Raw genomic sequence first — 21346 nt, forward strand, 5'->3', positions numbered from 1 at the left:
TGACCTCAAGAGCTCACGGGTTTTATTGAAAAAAAGGGGGGGGAAAAGACGGGGACCACATGCACCTTGAACATTGAATTTCCCATTTCCCACAAAACTACTAGAATGTCTTAACTCCTTTAGAATAGATAAACCTACGCATAAGTATAGGATTAATTAGCCTCTATGAGCCAAAACAAATACGAGGAATGAAATTGAGCCATTATGACAATTTATTTCATCTATTAGCTTAGATGCAAAACACTATAGGGCTTGTTTCCGCATAGCCCAATGCGGTGGCCAACTGTGTACCTTGGGAGTGGGAGGGTGAGTTGTCACATTGAGGCCACACGCACAAGGAGGGGTTGGTGAGCACGTTGTAAGTTGAAGTAACAGAGGGTGTTGGTGTAGAGTGCCGAGTGCGAGGGTGACCAAACGAGTCCAACAAAAATCATTGGACTTAACACAAAGAACAAGTTGAACTGCGTTCAAGTGGCTTACTGTGAAGAGGAGCCAAGAAAAAGGGGGACCGAAATAGAAACAAGAGGGAAAGGGGGAAGACAAAGGAGCCAAAAGCCTCAACAAATCACAAAAAAGATAGAAATATTTTAACAAGTTGAATACATTCAAAAGGCCTGCCTTGGAAGTTGAGAGAGAGAAGAAGAAGAAGAGAGAAAATAAGAAGCAGCAAAAGAAGGAGAGAGAGAGAGAGAGAGAGAGAGAGAGAGAGAGACAGAGAGAGGATTCAAGCTGAGAAAGAGCTCCGAAAGAGTGAGAAGGGGGGGAGAAAATGATGGAACCAAAATAGCAACAAGAGAGAAAGGGGGATGAACAAAAATAGAAAATGGAAGCCACCAATGAGGGCACAACAAAAATAACCAATCAAAACCACACGTTTTTAGTTTCTCTAAGAGGGTGACACTTTACATAAACCTACTCATGGAGGGCACCAATCAAAACCACACGTTTTTAGTTTCTCTAGAAGGGTGACACTTTACATAAGCCTACCCCCAAGAGCAGGCCAAAAATTAGTGAATTTCGCTTCTACAAAAAGTCGCTGCCTCAACTTAGGCCTAAGCCAAAAACGTCGTCTCAATCTCTTGCATTATTCAAAGGCTACCTTAACGGTAAACCCATCCGTTGCTGAGGTTTTTCAAGTATTATAAGTATTATTGAAAGAAGTTATCAATGCCCACACAGATAACAGTTTCCTTCCTCGCAGAGCCTCAGTCGTAACCGAAGTTATGCAATACAACATTACTGGCCTTGTTGGCAGTTAAGTTTCTCTCATTTCCTGCACCGTTGAGTGCCATTCATGGCCGAACCACATGTCTCCCATTATAGATTAAAGGATCCAACAGATATCCTCCATACTTACGGTATCATCCCGGAGTTGGGAATGTGGAAAACATATCAGAATTGATATGTAATAAATGAATAGAGGATCGTCGGCACAATTTCGCCCCTAGGTGTGATTGTTGTATGAGTATGCTGCATGAAAAAATATGGCCTTCGGCGGACCTATCAAAATCTGTTATTGCTGACATTTTGGGTCTTCATGTTAACGCGGCAGATTTTACTGGGAGGTACTTGAGCTGTGGGTGCAGGCTATGCGTTTTAGGCCATCTAAACCATTACACATGGTGACAAAAGAAGAAGGTTGACAATTGGGTCTGTCTTGTTGGCGAGATAATAAGCTTTAATCTACTTACTAGGCGTTTTGGGTTGGGTTGTTTTCCTTTTCCTCTAGAAATACTCTTTAGGCTATATGTTCCTACAGTTGTTCCACGTCCGCCGAATGCACAAAGTGTAAGCCTAAAAAATCAGTCATTGCTCAAAGACATGCTCTCTCACGCATACATATCTGAATGGTTTCTCACAAGAATAAATGAAAAAGAAGGGCACTAAGTTCTTTCACGCACACGTTTTTTGTGTGTGAAAGCCATTTGTATTATATTACAAGAAACCGTGGACCTGTCCCCCAAAAAAGAGGGGACAAGTAGTTACAACATCAAAAGATCTCATTATAGGACAAAAAGGCAGGATAATCCAGATCCCATGCATGCAGGCAATCAAAGAAAGATTGCCGTAGGGAAGCACGGAAGAAATGATACTTAGACAGGGAAGGGTCACCAAAGACTCTATCTGTAGACACACATGTCGAGTCATACACACACACTCTCTCACTCTCTCTCTTATATTATGTCTGATGATGAAGTGGGACCTCATTAGGTTTGAAAATCGTAGCCTTAGTTTCACCAAGGTTGATCTTCAGATTGCTGATGTCTTAGAAAACCTCTCGTTGGACCTGTTGCTGTGTCTAAGATCGGCACTACATCTTTTGCATACTGTAAGATAGAGTGGACAGCCCTGTTACAAACAAGTAGTGCTAATCACCTGTAAGCGTATGAGGGTCAATGCCCCCCACATATGAGTCTCCAAATGATGGGCCTACAATAGGGTTACAGTTTGGGTCTCTCAAGGGGGCAGCACAATGGCTCCCATGTCACCAGGAGAGAAGGCAGAAACTATGGCTTGGGCTGATGCATGCCCGTCCAAGAGATGGAGCGCATACTCATGGAAGGGCTGGGCATATTGTTTCTTGTTGGGATTGGTTGATGTCCATGATTAGGCCTGGAATGTCGACGTGGGACCGTCATGGATGAGGCCCATCGTGGGGCTACCAAACAGGGTTGGACTTGACTTGCAGGACAAACAAGACTCCATGATTATCTCACGACAGCTGGCGTGGTCATAAGGTGGACACGAAGCCATGCTCATAATTGACACGCTGAACAAATGACTGCAGAGCAAACCAAGCCACTCACGTTCATGGAGTTGGGGATGTTGCTACTGCAGGTGGAATAGGAAACAAACTTCCATGTGTTTGCTTTGGTGTTTCGTTGTTTTCTTGGATATCATTCTCGATGGCAGAGGGGGGAAGCATACCTTCCAGCTTCTTTATATTCCAAGTCTTGGTTTCCACTTGTTGCCAGTACATGAAGTATGCTTGAAGAGGATTCAGTGGCCATCAGGGTCCAGGGACAAATCGATAGGCCAGGTTGTTTGGGAAGGAGCAGTTGAAAATGGGATCTACAACTCTCTGTACTTTTTTTTTTACAAGTGCTCATCTTGGTGATTAGTGGCATTCCTACATGGTGGAGCGAGAGCGAAGCCTCAAAGTTGGAGCGACTCGGGTTGGGGAGGAGACCCAGGCACGTGGAGATCCACATTAAAGTTCAGTTGTACCCATGGATCTGGAGCAATCTCATGGAGCAGCCATAAGCAGCCAGTTGTGGCCTTGTCATCAAAAGAGGCCGAGTATCAGTATGCATGTGGAGCTGCATATGAGATGGTGTGGTTACGAAGGCTACTTGGTGTAAAGGCAAGTTCGACGAAGGACATGAAACCTCTTCAGATGCCCTATCAGCATTCTAGCTCCCTGGGTTTGATTCAACATCGAGGAGCTAAGAGGGGGTGTTAGAGTTCTGGGCATCTCCTGTTTGTATTACAGGCAATGAGGGTCACTTTGTGGGTGTGCCCACACGAGATGGTTGTAGTATTCTTCCTGTGAAATATGCAGTCAGTTGGGGGTAGTGCCAGGCCAGTTAGCCAGGGTAAGTAGGCTGGGTTAAGGGCTGGAAAGAGGGGCTGGTTAGAAGCTGGATAGGGCCTAGTAAAGGGCTGTTCAGCCTGTGTTTGGAGTCTTCTAGGGTGCAGTTTTCTACCCTGGGGTGTATCTTCCAAGTTGTGGTTTAAGAGCAGAGGTTTTTCCAGCACCAGTTTCTTGCAATCACTTGCAGTTCATTGTGCAGCACAATATCTCTAATCGCAGTATTTTCTCTTTCTAGTCGCATTTCTGTCTCTCTTCCACACGCTTAGTTCCGCAGCATACTTTGACAAGCTTTTGTTGTTTATGGTTTGTCTTTAGCCTCATAGACTCTTCGGTCTTTCGAAGACATTGATAATACTCTCTCTCATCTCTCTCATCTCTCTCTCTCTCTGCATGTAGGCACACCCCCACACCCTTGTAGGGATTCCACCTCGATGACCTGCCGTGTGGGGGCTCTCTCTTCCCTTGCTTGTCGTTCATGCCCTTGTCCCCACCTTGTTGGATTGTTGCTCCCCATCCTACCTGCCTTCTTCCCCGCCTCAAACCCCCAAAAGACTAGACCACCTAGAGGATGGATTTTGCCAAGCTTCTTCCTTACAACTTTGTAAACTTGGGACCCGAGCCCTTGTGTCCTTAAGGAAGAGGCCTTCAGTAGAAACCCATGCGCGGTCCGCACGCGCTCGCGTGCGTGCACACACACAGACAGAGTAGTGGACACCCTTGAGGAGGCATCATCAGGGCTAAAGCGCATAAAAAGACGCAAGAAAACAAGGTATTCCTTGAATTTTGACATCCTTTTGCAACTCTTTTTTCGTGGGTGCAAGGAGGCACAACATGCCTGTAAAGTTAAAGACACTGAAGGCCATGGAAGACACGGTGAAAGAGCGACAAAATCCGACTCCGCTTGAGCTAGCTACGAAGAATGGATTCCATGCATACAAGGGGGCCATACTACCATGTCTTGGGGAACTAGAAAAACTGTTGCCCTAATGAGAGAGAATAAAATGCTCAAGCAAACACAAACAGAGCAAGCCAATGGCATGAAAGCATATGAAGTGGAATTGTAAGACGTCAAGCAAGCACATTCCAAGGATAGCATGACTTAGATGCCCAGATCTTAAATAACAAATTGATGAATTAGCATGTAGTTTGTTAAAAGTGTTCTTATGCAGAAGGTGTTTCTAGAGATGTTAACTTAAATCAACACTTAAAATAGCTATTGGATGGAACAATTAATAAACTCAAATCCACGTGGAAGAAAGCAAAAGAGAGGATAGGTTAAAGAGAGAGAGAAATCGTGACACTGCGTGGGCTATGAATTGTTAGAATTCATCTCGTGTCTCCTTGAGTGAGGGCCTTGGTTGTGGGTCTGCTCGCTCATGTGAGGGAGAGTGAGGGCCTTGCTTGTGGGTTTGCCCTTTGCCCACCCCAGAGAGGCAGAGGGGGTTCACCATGGATGTCTACGTGCGCCCGGGGCCTGGGCATGGCTGCCTGCCCCTGTTTCAAGGTCACGGAGGGGCCGCCATCTGTCTGGAGCTATGCGGGTGTCTGCAGGCCTGTTCCGGGCCTGCTTGAGTCACACAAGGGGGCATGTACAGCCCGCCTTGGGGGCTGCCACCAGGCCGCACGTATGCGCCTGGTAGGTGCCCTGCTTTGCTGGGCCATTGGGCCGCCCAAGAGCCCGGCCCCACAGGCGACCTGCTAGTTGGTTTGCACAGGCTAGGGTCGGCCCCTCTAGTCGGCTACCTACTCCCCCCCTCAGTCGGTTGGTTGGGGCAGGGGGTGACCCTATAAATAGGGTCCCCTCCCTCCCTTGTTTCTCAGTGCACACTTGTGCAAGCCACCAGTGGAGGGTTTTTCTCCGGCAATTGAGGAGGTTTTTCCCGAGATCCTGTGTAGTCTCTCTTGTTCTCTGGTTTTATCTTGTGATTTTTTGCTGTTTTCTCTCCATCATCGCTTCGCACCGCTGCACTTCTCACATGGTATCAGAGCCTAAGGCTGGCTAAAAGACATTAGTTGTGGAAAGGAGATTCAGCAAGCTTGGGAAGCTATTCATAGTGGAAGATACAGGCTGCTGTTGATATGCTTTGAAGGGTGTTTTCAGATCGAAGGGGTAGTTTGTGTGAAGGCCGGATGCTCGGAGGTTGAAGGAAGCATTTTTTTAACTCATACCTCTTCAGCCCTCTCTCCTTTCTTCTTTCTTCCTTCATTGCTCTTCCTCTCTCCCGATCTTCACTGTCCCTCTCACTTTTATTCTATGGCTTCTCTACAAGAATTGGCAGAAAACAAGGTGAAGATTCCTGTTCTACCCACGTTCCCTGTTGATCGACAACTGGACGGGAACAATCATGGCGTGTATGATGGAGTCGATATTGCAGTCTTATGACTTGGTAGACTTCATCCTGGTAGGTGTCACAAGGCTAGATCCTCTTGATGAAAGTTTGGGCATTTTGGATCAGCAGACGGTCGTGAATCTAGCTCAGATCTGGGACCGTGTCAACGCAAGGGTCCGATCGTTCATTTTCTTGAATTGTACTCCTCAGGTCATTAATCATGTAAAGCACATGACAGCATCAAAGAGTATCTAGGAGCATTTGGCTTCCCTCTATAACTGGACTACTCCTATGAAAAGGGTCTCCCTTGAGGTTCAGATGCGGATATTAGATCCTGCTAAGTCATCTTCTATGAGGGAACACATCAATAAGCTTCAGGAATTCCAACAGGAGATACTTCAGGCAGGGAAGGAGATCTCATCTGAAGATATGGCCATTACTTTGTTGTCCCATCCCACATCCCAGTACTCTACTTTTTATTCTTCCCTGATTACGAGTGCAGGATGAGTTCTCTCACCTAGGAGGAATTAGTGCCTATGGTGCTGGATCAAGAGGACCAATTTCAAAGTTCAACCCATGGCACTGGCTCCGATGCCCTAGCACCCCCGCAGTCGGCGAGCGAGTCTCAAGGACGCCGTTCCCTTGATACGAGGACCGTAGCTGAGAAAGAGGCATTGAAGGCGGAAAGGTCATGTAATTCATTGCGGTGAGAAAGGACATTACTGGAAGCAGTGTCCGCATTGAGCTAACAATAAAGGCTCCAGTTCCTCCAGAGGGTCAGGATCTTCCTCTGTTGCTATCACTCCCGCTTTTGTGCATATTGAGATGCTTGATTCTGTTGCATCCTTTGGTGGAGAGGGGGTTCTATCTCTCACGCCATAGATGTCCAGCCCTGGATCATTGATAGTGGGGCATCCCGGAATATGAGTCCTTCTGCAGTTGGGTTAAAGGATTTTGTGATCTCCGGCGGTGATGTCTGTATTGGTGATAGCTCAACCATCAAAGTTCGTGGTGAGGGAAACCTCGACATCATTCCCAATGGAAAAGGAGGGATGCACTCCTCTCGAGTTTTGTTCGTTCCTTCTCTTGAGTTCAATCTATTGTTTGTCTATGAGACTTGCCGCTATGGAACCACAGTGTTGTTTGATGAAATTTTGTGGAAGTTAGAGATAAGGCTATTGGTCAGGTGATCCAGACTAGTACAACTAGTCATGGCATTTACACCTTGTCAGCACTCTCCACGATCACGTCATCTTGTCAAGGAGATCTTTGGCATTTTTGGTTTGGTCAATTGAATGCTGATGCTCTCTGACATGCTGCTTGAGAACAAATGGTCCTCGGACTACCGGATGTGGGCAACAAGCATGGACAATGCCGGTCATGTATTCAAGGCAAGCAACACCGAGATGCGTTCCCGAAGCAGGCCTCACGGCGGGCTTCCTTCCCGTTAGAGTTGGTCCATGATCCTCTGTGTGGACCCATGTCTTTTGCCAATCTTGGTGGGGCTCTCTACTTCATGCTACTGGTCGATGACTTCAGTCAGTTTATGTGGATATATTTCTTGCCCCTAAAATCTTTGGCATATTCTTGCTTCCAGGAATAGTGTGCCTTAGTTGAGAATGAATCTAACTTTCATGTAAAAGCTCTTCGGTCAAACAAAGGTGGTGAATGATGTTTTCATCCATTTGAGGAGGTTTGTGTGACCAAAGGCATTTGATACGAGTTTGACAACACTGGCACAGCTTCTGAAGCAGGCGTTGTTGAATGCAAGAATCGAACCGTAGTAGAGATGTCTCGGTCCATGCTTACTCATCGAGAAGTTCCTCGGCTCCTTTGGGCTGAAGCCACTGCCACAGCAGTGAATCGCTCTCCGGCGTTTGCTGTTCCCAAGGTCACTCCTTTTGAAGCCGATTTTGGCAAGAAGCCTGATGTTTCCTATTTCCGCATATTTGGATGTGATGCCTTTGTCCACATTCCCAAGAAGCAGAGGGGGAAGTTAGATGTAAAGTCCACTCAGACGATCTTTGTCGGATATAATTCGCAATCTACAGGCTATCGACTATGTGACCCTTTCAAGAAGGAGATTGTTCTCAGCAGGGATGATGTTTTGATGAGCAGCTTCCATCTTCTATCATTGATCATACCCCACCCCTTCTTCCAGCACCTGAGGAGGATGATAGTAGTGATGGAATTAGTGCCCTCTATAGCCCCCGCTCCGACAGTTCTTGAGTCTTCTCCCGAGAGTGACCTTGACTGTGATCCAAATGATTCCCACCTCTCTAGGACGTCGAGGATTGTTCCGGGGTAAGTTCTCAAAAGGTACCTCGTTGGTTGATTTATATAGACTCGGGCCCCAAGCGCCAAAAATAGCGAAGACCTATAAATGGTTCGTACCCTTGTCACTCAATCCGAGAATCAAGCCTGCCTAGCTCTAAGCCTCCCCAAGTTACCTGAGCTAGTCTTGTGTACCTAGTACACGTCAGATACCAGTCCATGCACATGACATACTCCCCCTCCTCTAAGAACTCACTCCTGAGTTCGCTAAAAAATCGGGAAATATTCTCTGGAGGTTTTGTAATGTCTCCCATGTTGCATCCTCCTCAACACGATCCTTCCACTTGATCTTGTATTCCGTGATAGATCGATTACGAATCTGTCTGTCACGAAATTCAAGAATACACTCAGGTTCATGTGGAATAAAAGTCAAATCAGTAACTTTTATTATCTCATGAGGAGAAACAAGTTGATCATCCGCACCCAAGACTTCTTTCAGTCTACTGACATGAAAGACTGGATGTACTTTAACATCAGGAGGCAATTCTAGTCGATATGCAACTGGTCCAATTCTTTTAATGACCTTGAATGGACCACAGTATCCGGGGGATAATTTCGGAACCAAACCAGTACTTAGGCTCTTGGATTCCTTGGGAATTCGTAAATATACCATCGTTCCTTCAGAGAACTCTCTAGGTGAACGATGTCTATTAGCATAAAATCTGTCCCGATCTTGGGCACTTCTAATAGACTCCTTGGCAAACTGCAACATTTCTTGCATGTCTTGCAAGAAGTTCTTAGCAGCATCATTTTGAATCCCTTTTAACCCAACCATAACTGGTGACTTAGGTTGAAACCCGTACATAAGCATAAAAGGACTCTAACCAGTACTCGAATGCTTTGCACTGTTATAAGCAAATTCTATCATAGGTAGATAATCTTCCCATGAAGACTGTCTCTTAGATACATATGCCTGAAGCATGTCTTCAACCAACTGGTTGACCTTCTCTGTACTGCCATCAGATTGTGCATGATCCGAGGAACTTATACTTAGAGTAGTTTCTAACTTCTCAAAAACAAGTGTCCAAAAGTTACTTGTAAAGTTTGAGTCCCTGTCACTGACTATGTCAGATGGCAAACCATATAGCTTAAACAAGTGGTCCACAAACTTGTGAGCCAGCTGAACAGCTGAAATAGTTGTTCTAGTAGGTAAGAATCTAGCCATTTTTGTCAAACGGTCGACTGTGACCCAAATGGAGTCATGACCCTTGCGCGTTCGAGGCAAACCAGTAATAAAATCCATGGAAATACTTTCCCATTTATTACCTGGAATCTGTAATGGCTGTAATAACCCCGCGCTTCTAAGGCATTCTGCCTTAGTAACTTGACAAACCCGGCAACCTACTACATAGTTTTCAATAAATGCACGCATCTTTGGCCAATAAAAGGTATGCTTCACAAGAGACAGAGTCCGATGTATACCCGGATGTCCAGCACTAGGAGCATCATGACACTCCCAGAGAATCTTGGATTTAAGGTCCAGAACATCTGGCACACAAATCTTTTCATTCCGGAACAGCAAGCCGTTCCTAATCATCCACTGACCTCCCGCCGCCTGTACCGTAGGTGGCACAATCCCTGAGTCCTGGTCAACCATGGAGCTCCCATCCTGGACTCTCTGCCAATAAGAACTGAAATAACTATCAGTTGTATATAGCTCTCAAGGATTGAAATAGGTCTGAGGATATTTCCGTAAATGGCAGAGCATTTACAAACTTAACTCGACTTAAGGCATCGGCCACACTATTCAACGAACCCTTACGATAACGTATTTCAAAATCAAAATCTTGCATTAATTCTGCCCATCTAGCTTTCCGTCCCCTCAATTCAGATCCATCACACACATACTTAATTGACTGATGATCAGTCAATACAAGGAACTTTGAACCATACAAGTAGTGTCTCCAAACCTTAAGGGCATACACTACAGCATAAAGTTCCTTTTCTAGTGTGGGCCAACGATATTGGGTGTCGTCTAGCTTCTTACTTTCGAAAGCTACAGGTCTGCCCTCTTGGAATAGAGCTGCCCCAATCGCATAATCACTTGCATCGGCCTCTAAAACATAAGGCCGGGTAGGATCGGGTAATGCAAGAACGGGTGTTTCCTTGATAGAAAACTTCAAGGTTTCAAAAGCCTTGTTCAATGCATCATTCCAAGAGATTGGCTGGGTAGACCTGCGTCCACGACCCTTCAATATGTTGGTCAGGGGTGCCGTGATATGTGAATAATCACGCACAGACTTCCGTAGAAATACCGTAAATCTTAGGAAAGAACGAAGTTGTTTCATAGTCTGAGGAATAGGCCATTCTAAAACCTTTTGGATACGATCCAGATCAATGCTAATATCTTCAGAAGAAATCTTGTGCCCTAAGTAAATGATCTCCTTCATAAAGAAGTCACATTTACTCATCTTGGCATAGAGCTTATGCTGTCTTAGAATAGCTAAGACAATCCGGAGGTGCCCTATGTGATCCTCAAGCGTTCGACTATATACCAAGATGTCATCTAAGAACACTACAACAAATTTGCCCAGAAAATCCCTGAACAAATCGTTCATCATCTGCTGAAATGTGGCAGGAGCATTGGTCAAACCAAAAGGTAATACAAGAAACTCGTAGTGACCATACCTAGTTCGGAATGCGGTTCTATCTATGTGTTTAGCATAGATACGGATTTGGTGATAACCCGTACGCAAATCAATCTTAGTGAAATACATCGCTCTGGCCAAACGGTCTATCAGATCATCGGAACGAGGTAGAGGGTATCGATTCTTAATTGTCACTTTATTTAATCGTTTATAATCTATACACATTCTCCATGTAGAATCTTTCTTCTTTCTTAAGAGGACAGGTGCACCCCAAGGTGATTTACTTGGGCGTATATAGCCCATATTCAGGTAATCCTGTAGCTGGGTAGCTAACTCATCCTCCTCTAGCCGGCTCATCCTATAAGGTGGTACACTAATAGGTTGAGCCCCTGGGACTAAATCTATGCGATGATCTATTGCCCGTTCTGGAGGTAAACCTTCCGGCAGTTGAGCAGGGAATACATCCTTAAAACTATCTAACAACATTCTCAATTCACGGTGTTCAAACACACTTAAATCATTCTTGTTAATTACAGAGACAACAAATGAAGAAAGCGGAATCAAAACACACTGATAGACATCATAATGAGAAGTGTTTAATATATTCCGAAGCTTCATCGCAGATACAATAGGGCCCTGAGAAGAGGGAATTTTATCACACTGAATACAAAATACTGAATACAAAATTGGGTGTCCTTATCTACAAAAGAAAGTGTATGCTCCGTCCATTCAATCTGAATATTGTGGGTTTTAAACCACTCTATTCCGATTAACAAGTCTACATGCTCCAGGTGCATAACATAACACGTAAGAGCCCCTATATAAGCTTGAATCCGGATAGGTAGCGCTTCAACCTTGCGATCCCAAAACTGCTTCCCAGCTGGAAGCTGCACCTCATAGGTGTGATCGCTAGGTACTGTGGACAGCCCCATCTTCTGCACAAATTTGTAATTAACAAAGTTGTGAGAGCGGCCCGGATCAAAGAGAATGTGAACCTGTTGGTCCCTAACTTCTCCACAAACTCGGAAAAGATCATGGGAATCAAACAACGAAGTATTGAAAGTGCAATTACAAGAAAGTGGGCAGGTAATGACATTTACAGAAATGCCTGTCATCGAAACTTGGTTCGCTCCCTTGGGTTTGGTACCTGGACCCGCCTGGAGCTTCGGTCCAAGCGCTAACTTTTGATTCTTGCGCTTTGGACATTCATTCTTGGTGTGGCCCCGCTCCTCGCAATAGAAGCATCGTCCTTCCTTCTTTAGCTTCAATGTGCGAAGGAAACGGGCTCCACCATTCTTTGCCTGAGTTAAGTTTTTCTTGGAGGCGTTGTTTGTAGACTTTGTCTCCCCGGTACCAGTCGTAGGCTGAAAGAACTTGCGTTTGTTCTTTCCACTCGTGTCAGAAACTGTAGTTGCTTTTGCACCGGCCATGGTATCATCATAAATACGCGCGTAGTTCATGGCCTCTTGCAACGTTGTAAATTTGTTGTTCTTGATTTGCAACTTGTACGAATCTGGCAAACCATCCACAAAGAAACCTAACAAGGTCACTGGATCCATCTTTGTGGCCCTGGTCTGCAGATCTCGAAACCTTTGAAGATAGACTTCAAATGACAAGTTCAGCTTTGACATATCGAGGGCTTTAAGCTTGCCAACGATATCATAATCGTCCTCCTTCTTCAGGAACTCCTTCCTGAAGACCCCTTCGAAATCTATCCATGTATCCGGCTTAGGTTGGAGTTCCTTCCACCATAGCAGAGCCTTACCTGACATGAAATCGGCTGCAAGCTGGATTTTCTTCTCATCTGGGTACGGGTGGAACTGGAAGTGTACCTACCACTTGTGTAACCAAGTGTCAACAACCTCCTTCGTTCGAGACTTTTGATCTCCTGGAAAAGGGTCTGGAGTTATGTTCGGACCTAGCACTGAAGCCATGGCATCCACATGCGTGAGTGCCTGCACAGTGCTAGTCAGAAGAGTGAGAGTCGCTTGAATCCCTTGGAGTTGCTGTGTCAACCCTGTTTGATTCGCATTAACCTGCTCGAATTTTCCATCCAGAGTAGTGGTGAATTCACTGAAGGCCTTCTTCGTAATCAGATTGTCATAAAGACCCTGGTCTTCCTCTCCCACAGGAGTGTAATCCAAATCCTGATCTCCCATGGTGAACTCGGGATTTGTAGAATCAGACATATCTAAAATCTGATTTGAAACGAATATAACTGAGAGAAATAACTGGGTGAATCGAAGCTGAAAGGAGAGTGGAGTAGAGAAAAATCGTTTGATTCGCATTAACCTGCTCGAATTTTCCATCCAGAGTAGTGGTGAATTCACTGAAGGCCTTCTTCGTAATCAGATCGTCATAAAGACCCTGGTCTTCCTCTCCCACAGGAGTGTAATCCAAATCCTGATCTCCCATGGTGAACTCGGGATTTGTAGAATCAGACATATCTAAAATCTGATTTGAAACGAATATAACTGAGAGAAATAACTGGGTGAATCGAAGCTGAAAGGAGAGTGGAGTAGAGAAAAACCGTCCCAAGAGATGCTGACGAAAGAGGATGCTGGAAACTGGCGAATAGCGGCGCAAATAATCCCGGAGTCTTCCTCTTGCTGAATTCGCTGCAGGCTGCAGTGTACGGAGATCTGCAGCAAACCGTACTGTACGGAATCCTCGTGCTGACCGTACAGGTGACGCAAACAGTACGGATTGCTGACGTGGCTATACGGTTGCTGACGCAATATGTACGGATGCTGACGCAGTCCGTACGGTTGCTGACGCGGGTGGTACTGCAGCTGACGCGGGCTGTACGGAATCGTGATGGCGCAATCAAGACGATAGGCAAGGAGGGCTTCTTGCACAAGGCTATGGCTGAGCTTGGGACCTTGCCAAGCTATATAGGGAATAGGGCAGCTAATCTAGGAAGCCCTGCTTCCCAGAAAAGCTCACCCTCCCAACTTTGGAGGGTGGTGCTTTTTCGAAAAAAACAGCACCTCCCACAGGGTGGCCGCACCCTGTTCCAGCCCCTTGCGCATCATCCTGCCTTGGCCGAAACTCCTTCCAGCCCTAGCGCACCACACAACCTCACGCCTCTGCGTTCTCTACCCCCACGCAGCCCTGACCAGCCACAATCTGCACGCCTGCCACTCAGCTCCTCTATCGCCTCTCCTACCTGCACCTCCGCTCTCTCCCAGCTATGCTCGATCCTCTCTCACCTAAACCCTTCAGCAAATTCGAATCACACTCTCTCTTTCTCCTACCTTTTTCCCTACATCCTAACCACCCCTGATAACCCATGAACCAACCAGAATTTGCAGCAGCAAATTTCGAATTTTAGGGCATACCTGGAGGAAGAAATCGTCCAAAGTACTCGCATAAAAAATTCCTACCTTAGGAGCTGGCTCTGATACCAACTAACACGTCCCGGCACTCCTGAAACCTCTGATCTGCAAACAAACACACACAACGTGAGAAACTGAGCAGGCTGCTCACCACCCAACCATGACATCTACGGGATGTGATCCCGAGTTAGGAGATGTCCCCTCCGAGCCACGAGCTGAGCTACTGGCACGAACTCCCAATGAGATCCAAACCAGCCTGGTGTCCCATACCACCAGGTGGCGCTGTGAAGCCTGGGATAACTTGCTCCCATCGGCTCCCTGAGAACTGAACCCTTGGGCCCCTTATATAGACTCGGGCCCCAAGTGCCAAAAATAGCGAAGACCTATAAATGGTTCGTACCCTTGCCACTCAACCCGAGAATCAAGCCTGCCTAGCTCTAAGCCTCCCCAAGTTACCTGAGCTAGTCTTGTGTACCCAGTACACGTCAGATACCAATCCATGCACATGACACAGATGCAGTGGAGAACGTCTAATGTTGTGCAGATGGTGAAAATACCAATAGGGCTGCAGGTGCATTATTGGAACAAAGGTACCTTGGCTAAAAACTGTAATTGATAATGGAAGAGAGATAGTTGGGTTCATTACACGCCATCATTTTTCTCTCTCTTTGTATCGCACCTATGCAAGGAAGGAGCTTTTGAAGTATGCAGAGACAAGGTTTGCATACAATTATATGATGCTTCGAAGACTCATTGAAATGAGACCTTCTCTTAAGCAGGTGGTGGCAAGCCCACAGTGGGATGCATGGCCCACTTCAAAGCAGGCTCTTGGGATATTGGTCTACGATTTGTGCATAGGCAGTGATGACTTTTGGGCTGATGCATCACACTTGTATGACTTGTGTAAGCTGATTGTCTTGTTACTGAAAAAGGTTGATGGAGACATGCCTTTTATTGGCAAGGTATATGAGGGGATGGATCGTATGATAGAAAATATCAGAGTGTTAGAGAAAGATCCTCGCAGGTTGAAAGAGCTGGAGGACTTGGCTGTGACTAGGTGGAATCAGTACTACTCTCCCATTCATGCGGCTGCATTTGTGTTGGACCCAGAGTTTCAACACAAGGCAACTGCACAACAAGGTGATGCAGAGGTGGTTCGCGGTTGGAACCTCACTCTTCAGAAGATGGTGAATCTGGTAGCAGATTTCTCCACATCTACAATACCTAGGCCTCCTATTGCCTTTGGCATCTGGAGAGTGAAGGACCAGCTCGCCAATTACCGCAATAAGGAGGGCATATTTGGATGGCTTGATGCCCAGCATGATAGGTAATCTTAACTCATTTAAATTCTTAAATTTTACTATTTAATGATTCATAATTTTCAGATTTCATGAGCTTTGCCATATATCTGAATTTTATGAGCTTTAAAATTTCAGGTTTCGAGTTGGGTGTTACATGGTGGGAGGATTATGGAGTTGATTTCCCACAGGTGCAATCACTTGCCATTCGGATTCTCAACCAGGGCTGTAGCTCCTCCTCTTGTGAGCGCATGTGGAGCAGCTTTGCCCACATCCATACAAAGAAGAGGAACCGTCTTAAAGCACACAGGGCGAATGATCTTGTCTTTGTTAATGCAAACTTGCGTTCGCTTATTAAGATGAGACAGGAGTACACTCATGAAAAGTTCATTGGTTTTCATATGCCTGATGATGCCCTCACTGATGATGATGAGGAGGGGGAGGAGGAGGACGACGATGAGGAGATGGCAGTGGAGGAGGAGGTGGTGGTGGAGGACTCTTGAGCAGCTGAGCTATCTAGGTTCTAGAATCTACATTCTAGATTTTGATCATATCATCAGTGATGTAGCGGCTGGCCTTAAGGCTTAGAGCCTAGGCTTTTGGGAATCTGAATTTTGTACTCTTGATTCTTGAGTCTTGAGTCTTGAGTCTTGACTCTTGACAATGAGACATATATGAATCATATATTATATTGCCTTTGGCATTTTGTAACTTGTCAATCTTCAGCTTTTCTCATTGATTTCAGATTTGTCATTTATATTTGTAATATGTATTGCTCACTGCTAAGTTAACTTCTAAGCTCTAAGTTCTAAGTTCTAATTTGTAACTTGTTCTAAGTTCTAAGTTCTAACTTCTAAGTGACATTGTGCCATGTGGTAAGTATTATGCACTATATTTTAAGTTACAGGTAGGGTGTAGGCTGTAGCATTCTAAATTTGTGTGTTCTCATCTCAAAACCCCCTTTTCTAACCCCCCCCTTGCTGACGTCGCGTTTCCCCGTTTCATCCCTCCCAGAAATCTTGAAACGTTTCCATTCCATGTTTCCCCATTTCTATTTCCCCTAACTATGGCACGTACAACCTGCCTTGGGGGCTGCCACCAGGCCGCACGTGTGCACCTAGAAGGTGCCCTAGTTTGCAGGCCATTTGGCCGCCCAAGAGCCGGCTTCATAGCCGACCTGCTGGTCAATTTGCACAGTGTCAGCCCCTCCAGTTGGTTACCTACTCCCCCCCTCAGTCAGTTGATTGGGGTAGGCCTTTCTCATCTCAACGCACACTTGTGTAAGCCACGAGTGGAGGGTTTTTCTCTAGTAGTTGAGGAGGTTTTTCCCGAGATCGTGTGCAGTCTATCTTGTTCTATGGTTTTCTCTTGTGAGTGTTTGATGTTTTCTCTCCATCATCGCTCCGCACCGTTGCACTTCTCACATGAACGAGGATTATCCCCTTCTAGAGATAAACGCATGAATATTTCTCTATTGAATGGTTCTTGGATATGATTACAATAGCAATCTCAGAGGTTCGGACAAAACCAGTGAGTTAGGAGTTCCTAAACATATACAAGTATTTGTTTACTCCTTGAAATAGGAGAATATGATAAGCGAAAAGTCCCCTTGGTGATCCCAAGGATAGGAACTCGTGAAGGATGCCGTACGATAGTGATGACAACTAGAATATAGGGAAAAATGAACAACATATTGGGATAGCAAGGTCATCATTGAAGATAAGAAACCATCCCATACTACTCTTATATAGTAGAGCATCCCACTTTATGAGAAGCGTTCTGGATAAATGTAGCCAAATGGCCCTTTGATAATGTTCAAGTCCGCTAGTCTCATGTTAGCTTGCTTTCCTTAATCTTGGTCCCAGCATGATTTGAGCAACCTTTGGTGTCCTTCCTTCAAAAAAGGATCTCAATCTTTTGTAACTACTTAATGTCAGACATGAGCATTGTCACACCTAGATCAATGAATCTCTTCAAGAGGCTACAAGGTGTAACCACCAAGAACAACAACTCTTTCTTAGCCAAATAAGTTGTCTGATCACCAGACTCTTTCGCCTTGGGCTAGTCCTCCTTTTTCTATTCTGCCTCTTCTTCCTGCAGTCTCACATAAGATGTTCAAGCTTATCACGGTGGTAGCACTTTCTCTTTTTCTTGCTCTCACTTTCAGAAGAGTTCCGATCCCTGAAGGATCCGTTCTATTTGGTTCACCCTTTCCGGGATTTTCCCTTTCCCTATGCTGGAAGCAATACTCACCATCTCATCATCACCCTTGTCGTGCAACTCTTCCTCTTAGTGTAATAGAGGGACAACTTCCTCAAAGATGAGAAGCCTCAACCTTGCTCCTACTATCGAGACAGTTATCGGCCCCTTGAAGTCGCATACACTTCACTCAATCGTAAAATCAACCACTAATTGTGAGTAGGAGAAAAACCTTAAAAGAAAAAGTGCCCCTAACCCTCCTAACTCTTAATACAACGGCCACTGTCTTTGATATTACAGTATTTCCAACACCCTATCACCACAATGTAAATATCCTACGTCAAAGTACAGTTGATAATTTATTTGATCATAATTAAAGAATTTTCCATCTAGGTTAATTATGGTCAAAAGAGTTCTTCTATTGGTCAAAGAATTGACTACGGTCAAAGATACTTGACTTCGGTCAAGTAAGCCTGCAGGAAGACTGGGTTTATACCAAGAAGGTTAACTGCGGTTAACCAAGATGTGCCAACTTCGGTTGGAGAGACTTGACTATAATTCAAGCGCCTCGACCCTTGGTCAAAGCCCCTTAATCATGATCAAGAGCGTTGACTCCGGTCAACTAGAGAATATATATATTTATATATTTGTTATGTGTGCACGTGTTTAGTGGGGATGCCCACCGTGACTAGGATTAGTCCACAATTTATTATTTTTGCATGCAAAGCGCTAACAATTAATGGGTGCCATGGTGGTGCGCTTTAATTAATTGTTACATATACTATGAGAGGCTAAAGACCCAAGCAATTTGGAGCGTAGCAAGCTTTTTGGAGGCCACCCGTGTGACCAAGTGCTACGAAGATCCCAGAAATTGCCCTCAGAGGCATGTAATAGGACTTAGTCTAGATTTGAGACAAGTGGCATGTTGCCATTTTGGAATGAGCTTGAAGCTCTTGTAAAAATGGAGTCACGTTTGAAAGTATGTATGACAGCTATACGCTAAACTATGTATTCCTTCTTCTCTCAAGCAATAAAATCCTTCAGGGGGGTCCAGCCAACTGTTGTCCTGGGCCCTAGTACTATGTAGAGTGAGAGAGAGAGCAAGAGAGTGCCTGCTATTACGTGAAGATTCGTGATGATTCCAACGAAGTAAAGAAAAGGGAGCTGTTCGTAGTGTCTGAAAAGAACTAGGCAAATTTCATTGGTATCAGAGCCTAAGGCTCAACCCTTTCTTAAGGGATGACGGTCCGCGTAAGCTTGAAAAAAAAAAGGCAAAGTGGCATCGTGTTATTCCGGGGATGTGAAAGGCTTCATGGGATATTTGCATGGAGGAGCAGTTCCATGGAGGACATTGTCGGTGATTTCCCCGCTAATAGGCGCCTTCTTGTGCGTTCAAGCTTTCACGCTGGCGCTTGCTTGAAGTAGAGACCTTGAGGCAACATGATGACTCCAAGACCCCGTGAAGGCAAGTAGAGACCTTGAGGCAACATGATGACTCCAAGACCCCGTGGTAGGAGCCGCATACGCGAATGGTTGCTCATTCTTCGCATACGTGACGATCTGCGTTGAAGCTTCACGAAAATTGACAAAAGCACTAAGGTGTTGAGCGCTTGCAGAGTTGCCGACATGGCATGGCCAACTCAATCGATGATGTGGCATTGGCAAGCATGAGTTAGTTGATGCGTGGCAGTTTCTGTGTCCAACTGATAACGTGGCAGTAACATGTGGCAGTTTCTGTGTCCAACTGATAACGTGGCAGTAACACGTGACAGGTTTACAAGTGCTGACGTGGAGCACGTGTTAGCTGACGTGGCACACACGTGTGGATGACATAGCAGTCCATGCTGGCAGACAGCTGAGATGGACAGATTAGCTGACATGGCAACCAGCTTAGCAAACTGATGTGGTAGACCAGTGGTTAAGTTAACTTTGGTTAGTTAAACTTGGTCAGAGGTTCAATTAGTTAGTCTAACCAAATTAGACTAGTTAGACAAACCAGGTTTGACCAACTAACCCTGGTTGTAGTTAACCAAACCATAGCTGGTTAACTAGACTACAGTGGGTTGAGTTCAGTTGGGAGCCAACCAAACCAGACCGGAACTAGTCTGGTTAGTGTAACCAGCCGGTTACTGAAACCGGCCTCTAATCACTCAGAGGGCAGTGGAACTAAACCTTCAATCACTTCAGCACTTATTTACAGCTCACAAAGCATATATCACTACGAAGGGGAGGCAGAGGGGAAGCCATCGGGCCAAAGAGAAGTCGAGGAATCCAAACGGGTGAGGCGTTATGAAGAAAAACGGAATTCAGCTGAAGGAGGCTGAAAAACCAGTCCAAAATTTCAACAAAGGGAGAAAATGAGAGAGAAAACCACACATGTGAAGTTTAGAAGGCCCAGGAAGGTCCAGGAATGGCAAAGGAGCATGTAGAAGGCACTAGAGCCACCTGGAACTCTAGGGGGGCCACTGAAGGTACATGGCCCTCTAGGGGGCCCATTAAAAATGCCACGTCATCATTTCCCAACAACCACTCTTTTAATTCCTTGGAATGCCTTTGGGCCTAGGGATTAATTACGCTTATGTACTAGGCACCATGCCGCGTTTAATTACACATTATTAAGCCCACGCTTGGACTTTTAAAACCAAAGTTGTCACGGTCTTGTAGTACATTAAAGTACTTAGAATTTCACGCCCCCGTGACATACCCCTCTCTTGAAACAGCAAACCACAGTTTGCTGCCCCAAAACACAGGAGCGAGCATGAAATATAGCATAAAAGAGTATAAAAGAAAGCCGCAGCTATAGCATACAGAGACAATGAAAATATGGCTAGGAGAGGCATGCATCCATCCATATACACTGCTCAAAATCTATGTGATCCTCGGCGATCAATAGTCAAGATGCATCAATATCATGAAGTCTCACAGCAGAAATACTGTCAGCTCAGTATCTCGGATGAAACATACAGTGTCATCAAGCGACCTCATGAAATCATAGTGAGCCCGTCTGTACTGAGGGAGTGGAGGTGCTACCCCCCTCTCGAACATTAGGTAATGCTCCAGACGCTCGCTCTGCTGAACTACCTGTAGGAGCCCGGGCAGTCGGCTCTAATTGAAAAGCATCAAGGTAAAGCTGCAATATCCCAGGTGAATCTGCCAGTTCACCTTCCTCCATCCATTTCACATCAAGTGATGGGTAATTTTGAAATTTTACCAAGTAGCGACGGATAACTTTACCCTTGAGCTTTCTATCTCTTTGTGCCAGAATCTGCTCTGGGACCAGAAGTTCATCCTGTTCTTCCACTTCAGGCTGCACCTCATCAGGTACATCCTCGGGAATATCTCCATGATATTGCTTTAATAAGCTCACATGAAAGGCATTATGTATCTTCCAATGCGGAGGCAACTTCAGCCTGTAAGCTACCTCGTTTATCTTTTCAGAAACCAGGAAAGGACCATAGTAACGCATGTGCAGCTTTGTGTACAACCTTTCCTTGCCTTTCTGATTTTTCAGCCTTGCCTTCTGAAAACGCAGCAAAACCCAATCACCTTCTGTGAATACCAATTCCCTGCGGTGCTTATCTGCTGCTCTTTTCTGCTTGTTGTCTTGACTTCTTTGCAAGGCATATTTGATCTTCTTGTAAGCCTCTTCAAGGCTTTCCACAAA

At 45.3% G+C, this 21346-nt stretch overlaps 1 protein-coding gene across 2 annotated transcripts in view; it reads left to right on the forward strand.

The window, feature by feature from the left end:
• Nucleotides 1-1072: 1072 nt before the first annotated feature.
• LOC147895196 (uncharacterized) overlaps nt 1073-21346 on the forward strand; it is a 46817-nt gene continuing 26543 nt past the window's right edge. For both annotated transcript variants that reach the window (XM_087384204.1, XM_087384203.1), the window contains exon 1: nt 1073-1254. In XM_087384204.1, the coding sequence (XP_087240330.1) occupies nt 1224-1254 (31 nt within the window). In that variant the 5' untranslated portion in view covers nt 1073-1223. The remainder of the gene's footprint in view (nt 1255-21346) is intronic.

This window comes from Dipteris shenzhenensis, chromosome 13, assembly GCF_047967505.1.
Source record: "Dipteris shenzhenensis isolate YYH24624 ecotype China chromosome 13, Dip_SZ_1.0, whole genome shotgun sequence".
Lineage (NCBI taxonomy): Eukaryota > Viridiplantae > Streptophyta > Polypodiopsida > Gleicheniales > Dipteridaceae > Dipteris > Dipteris shenzhenensis.